This window comes from Pezoporus occidentalis, unplaced genomic scaffold (genome assembly GCF_034315485.1).
Source record: "Pezoporus occidentalis ecotype Australia unplaced genomic scaffold, CSIRO_AGI_Poc_V1 ctg40, whole genome shotgun sequence".
NCBI classification, from domain to species: domain Eukaryota; kingdom Metazoa; phylum Chordata; class Aves; order Psittaciformes; family Psittacidae; genus Pezoporus; species Pezoporus occidentalis.
The window spans coordinates 5,069,951-5,082,358 of record NW_026915725.1 but is presented as its reverse complement, the minus strand read 5'-3'; the positions used below and the strand labels follow the sequence as shown (position 1 = coordinate 5,082,358).

Below are 12,408 nucleotides of genomic sequence, written 5' to 3'. Positions count from 1 at the left end.
ATCTTAAGTGGACAACCTCCTCTGGGGTTGCTATAGTCAACATTATATAGAGGGAATTGCTTCCATCACATAAAATGGATCTCACCCTACTGGTCCTGGGGAATATCTGCCTTTCTCCAGTGACTGAATAGGTTGGGCTATAGGTGCTTGGGAAGGCCTTAAGTATTGACAAGGAAGGGTCCAATTATACATTCATATATTTTCCCTCTATGTGGAATTACTTTGTAATTACAGTCTTACCACTTGATGATGAAGTCCAAGTAATTTCATACCCATCACGAGCCCCTGAAAAATCACTCTTGAAACGAAGGTAGACAACATGATTTTGGGGGAAGATGGGACTAGGCACAGTGTTTCCACAGAACCTGCCAAGTAGTGGTGATTGCACATCACTCCCATTTCTGACCTTCAATGGACACAAAAGACATTGTCAACATTAAATCCCTGTGCCAGTCATACACGAGTATAATTATGCAGTGACACAGGCATAGCACAAACTATGTAGTGACTTGCATGCATACTATAATTAGCGTTTTAATACTGTTATTTTTCCAACTATATATTCTTGAAGAGAAGGAAAAAGAGACCATTAACCAGCCTTTTAGTATGTAATTGCATAGAAAAGTATCATCAGAAACAGGCAGCTAAATTTTATGGTGTGGTACGTCCTGACTGAAAAAAATTACTTGACTAGTAGCTAAGATGTGATTTTGCAATTCAAGCTCATGTTTTATTTTTTCATAAGAAATGTTAATATTCTGGATGAAAAGATGTGCAGCCCACTCACATTAAGACACAGATCATATTACATAGCTCAGATTTAATCTGATTTTTTCCTGAGCTCCAATACTGCTGGTGCTCAGATCTATTTCTTGAGACAGTAAAGAGGATATGAAAGGAGAACTAAATAAGATTCTGCCACAGACATCTGATTTTTGTCATCTGACCAGTGAATAGGGAAACCTTCAACAACAACCTTCAACAAGCATGAAAGGACAGTCACTTCTTATTAGAGCCCCCCCTTTTTTTTTTTTTAAGAAAAAAATGCTTTTTTTTTTTGAAAAAAAAGAAAAATATCAAGCAGATGGTATCTACTGCTGGAATGAAGACACTCAGATTTATGGCATTCTGTTCATACACAGATGTTAAAATCAGATGAAAACTATCCTGGCTTGCTCTGTTAACTGTGTAACATCAACAAGAGCTAGGTAAAGATGAGTTAGCTGATAATGAAATTATTTACTTACTGGTTTTGGACTTAGTTCAGCCTTTTAATGTAACATCTGAGTAATCTGATCAGTTAGTCCGTTACCCATAAAACAGTAGCAATAAATTAGTCCCTAATGTCAGTTCATCTCAAGCTTGATCCAAGTTTATTAATATACTTTGAAGTCAGCAGATTTTGACCCAGGCCCACAAAATACGTATACTTGCTTGATACCTCTAGGAAATCATGTGAACACTGGGTGCTGTCTTCCAAACTGAAAGCATGGAAAAAGAGAGAAATTGTGTGATTCAGGGGAGCTCGTAGAATGATGGAACAGTCCATATTATTGGGGTGGTGACCAGGCCAGCCAGGGCTCTTCAGGTAACCAAATGGTTGGTTATATTCTCTGCTGCAACCTTGAGGCAGAAAACCAGAAACATGTAAGCATTTCAGATCTCTTTATTGCTTTTCACTGTAGGAAATAAGCAAAAAGAATGGTAGGTAGATTTTTTTAGATGTTTCTTCAAGCTTACCTGTAGCTTGATAGGTAAATCTGACTCCATTATTAGTCATATATTCATCTGATTTGAAAGTCACAATGGCAGTGCGATCATAAGAATAAAATTCAGGGACTGGAAAAGTTTCAGTGCCACAAAATCTATGGACTGATCCTTGGCTGTGCTGGAATTCAATACATGTCACAAGTTACTTAATGATAGAATTCGGTTTTCTATTTCCTGATCTTGAGGTAAAAAAAATCTCTTAATACTTTCTATACCAGTTATGGAATCACATTTTAAAGTTCTCATGGAAATCACTTAATAATGTCTCAACATTTTGTGTCCAATTATGATGAGAAACAGATCAAATGTAACAGGTATTTTCATACCAAAATATGAAACAATGAAAGAAGGTTTAGAATAATATAATGCAAGGGACATAAACAGGTGGGGGGTTTTCTGGTGCTTTTAACAAGCACTCTTCTAGGCATTAATATTCATTTTTATTATGGCTCTTGGATGAGAGAAGGCACAATTAATTTATGAAAACTTGCTGTTGGGCAGTATTTTCTGGGTCTTAAGTCTGGCATCCCTGTTACTTGGTACCACAGTGAAAAATTGGCTTAACACTTACAGGTCTAATTGAATATGTATATAGTGTGCTTCCATGAGGTCTGTGTCTGCTAACACACCTTAAGTGGGGTAGAGTGCATAACACTTTGGATGTGCCCTCACAGAGAATCATCAGTTAGTCTGTTACCAGATAGTTGGTTTCTCCTCTCTTTGCAAAGAGTGAAGGGAGCTGAATATGAATGGGAAATGGTATTTCCTGTAAATTTCTTACTGTTGGGGAATCCTGGAGCTCTAGGTAGTTGTGAGAGCAGTCCTGGCTGGAATGGAGGTTGAAGGCCTCTACCACCACCCTGACTTGCTGTTGTGGAGGCGCATCAATGACCCAGGTACAGAGAGTAAATGGTGGATATTCATTTGGGAAGTTAGGAGATGTTGCAGTCAGGGATGTAGAAGTTGCATTATATATTCCTCCACACAGTCCTGTGTAAAACAGTGAAAAATGCATCATAAAGTGAAAACCTGTCCCACTGGGAAAGAATATTTATTGAGTAAAACCACACTGGACAATACATTTTCGTATTTACCTGTGAGTCTCTGGAAGAAAAAAAATAAAACACATGATAATGCTGTGTCAATGTATGTCATAAAAATAAAATAAATGTTTGTTCCCTATCGTATCGATGTCTTAACAATCTGTGACTGTTCCTGGTTTGCACTCCAGACTGACAGCTGCCCTGCAACCAGCGAAGACCAAAGAGAATTGCACCAGAGTCTACCAGTGCTTATAAATGCTGTGATAAAGACTGTCTTTGCTCCTTCCTGAGCCCTGTATCTAGAATAAATATTCATTATTTATTATTTAAATACCTATTTCCATAAAAGAGTCAACAATATATATGCATGCATATATATATATACATATCTGTGTACTTACGATCCACTGTGGTGTAGGTAGCATTGAAACCCTCCCTTTCCACAGAACTGTCTGTGAAAAACTTCACAGTCAAGGAATTACGGGTAGAAAGAAAAGGAGCTGGCACCGTAGATCCACAGAATGTGCCAACTAAATTGGCATTTTCATTATCTCCATCATAAAGCTGAAAGAAGAAAAGTATATAAACCACTAATAGTTTAGGCGCAACAAACAAATAAATAGAAATGAAATTCTCTGACCCCTCCAGACATTACAATTTCTTTTACTTAAAAGCACAGGAGATGCTCTTGTGCTTTAACAGGATGTTCTTGATGTCTATAATTATTCATTGCTATATTAACTAATCCTGTTGGACAGTGTAAATCTCATTATGGAGTATTCTGATCCTGTCTCAGCAAATCTATCAAAAATTATTCTATTTTAATTTGGCATTCCGATCTATTTTTTATATGTAATCTCAAAGCACTTTTCAAGTAGAAAAGTGGATTTTATTCACCAAACTGTAGAACTACTTTCTAATTTCACTGAGCTCAGCAGGATCTTAGAATACTCCTTGGTAAATCTTTTTTAGCAGCATTCTGCTATCCTACATTTTGCAATTTGCATTTTGCTCCAACAAAATAGCTTTTGCAGGTGAGCAGTGAGCATCAAGACATATTTATTCAAAATTTAATACATTTTATAAATTAAAATCCTTTCAAGCAGTTACATATGTTAATAAATCTGCAAGTTTAATTTCAAAGTGCTTGAGTTTTGTTTCTATTGTGTAAAATAAATGCTCATTTATGTAGACAATGTAAGACCAGAAGTGTGTCCCCATAAACAGTGTTAACACTCTTACTGGTTTCCAAAAAGATAGGATGTCATCTGGAATAGTAATATAGCCCCATAGAAAAAAATTGATTATATTAAGCAATTTAATTTCTTCATAAGACCATTTTCTATTACTTAAGTTTTAGCCCCACTGAGAGGACAGTGGACTGTATCTCACTCATATTTTGTTGTTAAAGTATACAGCTATCTTACTTGGACATAATCATATCGGCAAGTCTGAGCAGATCGTGCTTCGAGCGTGAATGAAGTGAAGGTGAGGTTGATCAGTTTGTTTGCAGGTGCAGTTATGATCCAGACACAGGCCAGATTTTTCTCGTATCTTCTGGTCACATTGGAGACTGGAGAGCCAAAGCTATAAGGTGATTTCGTCAAGTAACCACCACAGCCATTCTGAGGTCCTGTTGAAGAAGCAGAAGCTTTTTAAAAGCAATTCCTGGCATTTATTTAATCTTCAACTCTTTAATGTCAAGCCAGCAGCTTTTTTTGGTGGTACAGAATTTTACTGTCCTGTCTCACAAAGGACTATCTGAAGGATTAAAAGGCTTTCAATGCAATGTGTTAGATTGATACAAATCACAATTAGATTTGGTAGAGTGAATTAAAAAAGGCTCATGTTTTCTGTCGAATATGAATCTTAAAAGGGATTGTCTGAAGACAGAGGGCAGAAATTGAAGAACAGTGGTTGAAAGGCCTTTTAATGCAGTTCTTACCTGCTAGTACAAATATTTGGACAGTAGGGGGCACTGGGATGTTGACTTTGAAAACGCGGTTAAAACCGAAGCTGCTTGTTTTGGCAATACAACTTCATTTGGGGAGGATTAAATTTGGCAGCCCCACGCTGGGACCAAGACTCATATTCATGAACCTAGCTAAAAGTGACCTACTTCTGGAAGCGTTTTGCTTAGTGAGAACTTAAAACTCCTCTGAAAAGCAGTGTGCTTTTCATTTGGATCCCGCAGGAAGAGGCAAGTCCTGGACTTGGTCGCCATGAAAATCTGAACCCTATAATGTTTTCAGTCACATTGAAAGAAAAGCAGTTATTAGAAGATCAGAACCCTTTTATTGCAGCTAATCACAAACAAGCAAAAAACACAGACTATCTGAAGGGATTTTTCTTTTCTTTTTTTTTTTTTTTTTTACTTTTTTATCCGCAGTTTGATTTCCAGAGGTTGCACTCAGCTAATAAATCTGCTCAATTTATTTACTTCCTTCCAGTCTCTGTGGGGTCTCCTATCCCAGTTATTTAACTCAGGAATTCAAATATAGTTCATCTTCTTGTTTTTGAGTCTGAGAAGGAGCTTTTGTAAACTGCACAGAGCAAAGCAATAACTGCAACCAGCCTGTTGTCTCCTACAGCAAATCCTTTTAAGAGAATTCAATAAGAAACAAAGCTACAGCAACATGAGTGGAGTTTCAGAGTTTCATCTGTGAGTGTGAAATATGCTTGCCTGGTGGACATACAGTGACTTAACCATGACACACTGACACATGTCCAGTCATATAAAACTGTGCCCTACTTGAGCTGCAGTTTTACAAAAGATCGCTTTGGTGAAAAATCAGCATACAAGTGTCAGGATTGCAGCAGAAAGAGCCCTGTCTTGCAAGACTGTAATGGTTAAACCAGAGTGACTAAGGCTGAATGCTGTCCTGCTCTACTAACCAAAGCCGGAAAAGCCCCACCCCGCAAAGAAGTTTGCTTAACACCAGAACCGTAATAACATGAGATTTAAGCTTTTGCTATAGCCAAAAATGAACAGAAGAAACTTATTACAAAGTGAAAAAGTCAGGAATTAATAGATTCAAGTCCAGTTTTGTGGGCTGTTAATGAAGTTACTGTTCATTCCAGTGCCACCGCAGAAGCTGAGAGCAAGTGGGGGAAATGCAAGCAATAAATAACGTTCTTACAAATAGTCTAGGAAGGAGAAAAATGTCAGACAGGAGGGTGCCTAGGCCTTATTTTTCACCCTTCTGCACAATTTATTCAGTCCTCCTGGAACAGTCTTGCTGGAGCCGTTTCCTGCTCAGCATTCTGGACACTGTCTACTAAACATAGCATTAAGCATATAATCATGAGGCATAGATCATAGTCAAACCTTACAGCTCTGCAATACTGAGCCCAGAGTGGTACATGGATCAGACAACTTACAAAGGTTCCCTTCATCCTTTTCTGGGTTAGAGCTGCAGAGATGCCAGTCAGACCACTGCAACAGGAGGTAGGGAATTGCCACACAACCATGCAACAGCAAGGCTGTCAGTGCTCTTTTGGATATCAAATGTCTGGACCTTTGCAATGGTGCACTTCAGTGCCAGCTGTGCAGCTGTAAATACAGCCCAGATGACAAAAAATACATTTGTGGGTAAGGTATGTTTGTACAGCACATAAAATGGACCTGACAGAGAGAGAAACAGGCCAAATCCTCATCATCAGAAAATTAATTCTAGCTAATAGAGCCATTAATCACATCTAAATGGAGATAAATAGCTAAAAGTATGATTTACAGTTAATAAAAATGAAGTTTTATCATTAGCTTTCACAATGCCTAGCCTAGCCTGCTCAGACAGGGTTGAGTCAAATGCTTGCAGGACAGTACATTATCAATATCGGCTAGACTGGAAGCCAACCAGATATAAAGTAGGCCTGCATCAAGTCAAATAAAGGGCAGCCCTTGTTGAAAAATCTATCCATCATGGTGCTTTTTAGTACTGATCAATGCTCCATCTGATTGCAGCCACTAGAAGTTACAGAATAATGAAGCTGCGTAGGTCGAGGGAACACCCAGAAGTAAATGAAGGATCAGCTGCTTAATAGGAGGGCACTCACGCTAAGAGAAACACTACTGCATTGCATTGTAGCCAGGACAAAACTCATTGTTTGAAAAATCAGCACCACTTCTGAATAGAAGGCCAAAGAGTAGGCATCCAGCCTGCTGGTGATCATTAGTAGACTGATACTCATTGCTGGCTAACACAGCCAAAGAAATTGTAGCTAAAATTTAAGCCAGATCTGGGAATGAAAAGTCTATTAATCTGTAGAACAGGCTTTTAGATATTAAAGGCTAAACTTTGTAAAAATAATGAGAAATGTACCTTATAGAACAGTTTGTGTGGGGGCAGACGGACTGACTACATGGCTGACTGTGTTGTTTCAGTCTCTGGTTTCTTATTTAAAATGAAAATCATAAGGTCATCGTAAATCAGATTGCAATCTTGTCCTCCCCATAAACAGCTTGCCAGAGAACACAAATTATCAGGAGAACTAGGGCACACACTGTCATCACTAATTGCTTTTGGTGGGAAGCATTAACAAAACTAAAAGGCTGAAGGACCATTCAGAAAAGAAGGACTTGAAGGTTCCCTATGACAAATAAAATTAATTACAGCAGAGACCAAGCACATGTTTCTCTGTTAAGTTTCATTCTCTAGATAGGGAATGAAGCTGAATCTGCGAAGCTGCCTGCTTTTGAAACACAGGCAACGGTAAGGTTCATTTACACCTGTATGGATGCAATGAAAGGGAGCCTACTGAGTAGTTTTAAATCTAGCAGAAACAACTAAACCAACGACATTTCAAAACACAACAAACTCATTTTGCTGCCCTTCCCTTCTTACTAAATGAGCAACTACTAGAAGGCAGCAAAGTTCTAATTCTGTTAGAAGAGTAATAAAAATCCTCTCCTAGATTTCTCAGTCACCTATACCAATCCCTGGGAATTCCAGGCTTCTCCATGGTCTGAACTGAAAATCAGAATAAGCAAAGATTAACTCTGCCAAGACTAATTCTTCTTTCCTGATGGGCCTTATTTCCAGTGCAGAGGAGTGGCTGCAATAATTAGCTCATAGTTTCTTTGGTTCATGGTTTCAAACAGTAAGGCTGAGAAGGACAAGGGGCTGGAGGGAAAAATTGTACTGTTATACTTTTGTCTCATGGCTGGTACTGAAGGTTGGTAAACCTTTGCGAGCTGAGCTGAACTGTTCCCGTGTTTGGCAATCATTGTACAGACATTGTGACTTCGGGTGGCAGGATGCTGACAGCAGTGCCAGCCTGATGGCAGTGCCTGCAACACTTCAGGAGCAGCCTTCGGAAAGCATGGGACTCTTTTTAGTCCTTAGCCTCACCTCTACACAGAAAGGTTTTTTTGACTGGATTGGTGGCCTGGCAATGGTACCAGCAGTGACGTTTAGAATTACGAAGCCCCAGTGCCCTGCTTTAGCAGGATTTCACAAATGCAATAGGACAAAGTTCATATTCTTAAGTTTTTAGACCATTAGCTGATCCCAAATATAACTGTTGAGACCTACTCTGTGCAAAGCCTGCCCTACTTCTGCAAAACCCCAATGTATGTACCTTCCTATCTATCTCCTCGATGCTTGTCTGGGTGACCACTGGCAGGCATGCAGTCTGGCCTCATTCAAACAGTGCATTAATGTACTTGTTGGCATCGCAGCCACCCAGGCCTTTGCAGATCTCTCTGTGATATGAAACAGAAACTTCTCCTCACCCTTTGTACACGCCAGAATACAGATATTCAGCTAAAGAAGTCATTGACTTCAGTCAAGCTAAGATAAATCATACCAGCAGAGTTCACCCACACCTGTGTAAAGTGCCTTTAATCTGAATATCCCATCAGCTTTTAACCATTTAGTCACTACAGTTATATTTAATCAGTGTCTAAAAATAACTTTTCACCTCATTTTATCAGACCTGTCAGAAATGTCTTACTTAAATGTGTACCTCTCTTCTTGTCTGTCTAGTCTGAGTATGAAACTCACTTCTATTTATTCTGCTGTGGGAGAAGAAATGTCACAGACATTAAATAACTGACATTTCTGAGAGGCATTTGTAGACTATCCCTTAGCTCAACAGTTGTATTCTTTTCAGACATATTGAAGAGATGTATTTTGACACTACAAGTGCTTTCTAAATTTAGTCAGATTTCAAGCTGATGCATATTTTTACATTTGAACCCCAAAATACATTGGAAACATTCCAGGATTTGCAACTTATTAGTATATATTTTGAGCTTCTTATGGATGTTCTTATTTTCGTAGACTATAATAAGATTAAGAAAAGATATTATTAGCCAAAATTCATTCATTATTTTAATAGATTAAGCTATACATAGTTAAGCCATGACAATGTAATGAATCTTGAAATGTGTAATATTAATGTGTAATGCATTTTGTAAAAAGCTGTGTGAACCAAAAGCCCAAAGAAAGTTTTGCAAGAAGACTTATGACTTTGAGGCAATTTGCTTCTCAGATTTGCCTCTACAGCACCAGGTTCTAAGTCTTGATTATCTTGAGATAATGCCCCTGGAAGCTGGTCGTAATGGGCTGTGAAATCTCTGCCAGGCACTGCTGCTTTTCCAAAGGCACAAGAAGATGCAACAATACTCACATGCCACAGCTGAGGACACATTCTTCAAACACTTATTTTGTTGGAAGGAGAAAAGATTGCAGGAAACCTGAGATTCAGCTGTGCTGAATCCTTTTCCACCTAATGGGCCATAACTGCTGTTGTCATTGCAGGTGCCTGGTGCCACCTACAGCAGGTGCTCACATCATTTACATAAATCAGTGCAATGAATTATTCCTGGTGGTGTAAGAATCTAGAAATGACTCAGTAGAACACCTAAACATGGCCTATGCAACAGAATAACCAAACCAGTTTTTACCTTATATTGCCCATTCAGAACTGGGTTTTCTTTTCCGCAATTCTTAACAATCCAAAAGACCTCCACAGCAACTGTGCTTGCTGAGCACAGCTGAAAATCTGCAGCTAGAAGCTGAGGACAGAGTGAGCCAAGCTTTCAGTTTGCAGGGAAGAACTGGACTTAGAACTATATTAAGCATTTTTTTGTTGTTGTTGATAAAATAAAATAGCATAAAAATACCACGAAAATTCTTCTGGATCCATTTTTTAAAAGTACACTTAATTTCATTAGGGGAGAGCATAACACTAAACCCATTAGTGATAGGCACTTGCTGTATTGTATTCCAAACAGGAAATAAGTAATTCAATACACAGCTAATAGAATAAGGGCAGGCAGATATCTCCAGATAATTTATCAGGTAAGTTACAGATCACTTTTTCAGGAAGAAAAGCATATAAATTATCATCTATTGCTATGATAGGCCTACTAGATTATTTATATGAATTACCTATTGCATTTTTCTAGTATATCAGAGAAGATTCTTTTTTCCAACTGTTTTTCTTGTAAACTATACTTACTTATGGTGTTTTCCCTATGTAAAATGATTACAATTCATTCAATAGAAATGCTTATTTGAATAAAAAGGAGAGAGGGATCCTTGAGGACAAAACTGGGAAAACTGAGAACAATGCAGAGGACAGGGTGTTTTAATGACTTCACATTCCAACAGCCTAATGGTTGCCAAAGGTTTTGGAGGCATTTCTTCTGCCTAGAATACTAGTTTTCTCATTGTTGCCACCCTATTCTTCTTGCCTGTCTATACCCATCTGGTTTTCCTCATCTTGTGTTTAAATCATAATCTCTTTGTGACAGCAGATTGTTTTATTCTGCCTGTGCAGTGCCCAGTGGAATCACAGTCCATGAACTCGTAAGCTGCAAGGTAAGGCAAACAAGGAATGATATTAATTCAGTACACCACACTGCTCTTTCACAAAGCATGTAAGTTCTTCTGCATGCTCACAAGAGATAGTATAAAAAAAGGGAGGGGAAAGAGCTGGCTGCAGCTTGAAGTCAAGCAGGATTTAGGGCTGTAGAGAAAAAGCAGGCAGCCCTCCTGCCCCTCTCCACCACACCTTCCCCACCATCCCAGCTGTTTCAGTTTTGCCTGTATTGTGCAAAGAAAGCTCAGGAAGAGCTTTCTGACTCAATCTGTTTATTTGACCATGTGTAACACTTTGCTTCTTGTAAATTCATATGGATTCCTTAGACAGCCTCAGCGAGCAGACCTGCATTTCAGAAAACTACATCCTTCTCTGATGGTTTAGAATGTGATATGCATTTCATTACTGAGACAACAGAACTATGTACATGAGCACAGAGAGCTGCCAAGGAGAAATGATGTGCTGTTAATAAGGTCACAGCTACATCTCCAGACAGGCATTGCTGACTCTTTAAAAACATGAAAACACACCAAATCCATATATGTCTTCTTAGCCTTTGTATTGTAAGCCTCAGAGGCATCACAAACTGGGTGAGAGGGTCACCCCATTGCCACATGGGAATAGGCAGAAGTTCCTTTTATCACCAAAGTACAAAGTCGCTGTTATCACAGCAGGGATGGCAGAGGTATGTGCAGACTCTATCCCTACCAGCCAGGGTCAGCTATAAAACTCAGGTCTCCCCTTAGAGCTGGAGAGATAATCAGGAGATCTTTGTCTGAGTCACAAGCTCAGTACATGCAGATCTCATTCTCTGGGGGGAAATCTTAGCTCTCCTTCCTTCACAGAGACATCTCATGTAACCAAATGCCTTAAGCTGATATTGATTTATCTTTTCTCATCCTTTTATTGATTGCCTAGAGGAGCACACACTTGCTGTGAAAAAGAGAAAGAAAAGATATTAAAAAAAATAAAGCTGAGATGTTGCTGTACTATCAAATTAATACAATTTCGTATGTTATGTTAGCCTCCTTTTTCTGACTGGGGGGGACCTTGAATACACTAGTGGGTGCAGGATCAGTGATGCAAACCACTTGTTTTAATTAAAACAGCATGTTTTTCTACAGAAATTTCTGGGCTTATCTCTTTGAATGCCTGGTTACTGTCAGTCTTGCTATGCTTCTCTATCCTCCCACTACAATGGTTATCAGATGGACTTCCTACTAATAAAATTCACAAGTGAAAGAATAGCTTAACCCTGGATTTTGGCAGTACCCCTGAGAGAAGCCTGATCAGCAAAGAAATTGGAAAAGCTTGTGAGGAAAGGAAATAGCTTATTTTGCTACACATGAGAGTACTGTTTCTCCTCGCTTCTTTCCAATACATCATCAGGGTCACTCACAACATTAAACAGAGGGCAATAATTACATTATCCAGTTGTGCTTCCCTAGAGTAACTACAGAATAATACACTCACTGTCATCCAACAGAGAATGGGGCCTCTTGTTCCTCTACAGATACCATCTTCCTTATCCAAGAGATTTATTATTATTAATTGTCATCTGATTACATTTGTACCCTGTAAAACCACATGGGTTTTATCTCTTGACAGATAGGAGGGAGCTTCTCTAAAGTACCATTTACAATAACAGTCTTTTAGATCTTCATGGTTTTATTCTCTTTCATTTGAAGCAGAATCTCCAACCTCATAGTACAAAGATGTGTCACAGATTTTCCTGGCTCTGTTTTTTAGACAAGCCAAACTGGAA

The 12,408-nt window shown here is 38.7% G+C and overlaps 1 protein-coding gene across 3 annotated transcripts in view; it reads right to left on the bottom strand.

Annotated features, from left to right (window-relative positions):
- The window catches only part of CUBN (cubilin), a 142,265-nt gene that overhangs the window by 1,781 nt on the left and 128,076 nt on the right, over positions 1 to 12,408 (bottom strand). For 2 of the 3 annotated variants that reach the window (XM_062633698.1, XM_062633699.1), the window contains exons 60-65: positions 4,241 to 4,446; positions 3,215 to 3,377; positions 2,552 to 2,760; positions 1,741 to 1,888; positions 1,442 to 1,623; positions 241 to 406 (exon numbers count right to left, since the gene is read on the bottom strand). In XM_062633698.1, the coding sequence (XP_062489682.1) occupies positions 241 to 406; positions 1,442 to 1,623; positions 1,741 to 1,888; positions 2,552 to 2,760; positions 3,215 to 3,377; positions 4,241 to 4,446 (1,074 nt within the window). Of the gene's footprint in view, positions 1 to 240; positions 407 to 1,441; positions 1,624 to 1,740; positions 1,889 to 2,551; positions 2,761 to 3,214; positions 3,378 to 4,240; positions 4,447 to 12,408 lie in introns of those variants that run through there. The other variant, XM_062633700.1, reaches the window with a different exon arrangement.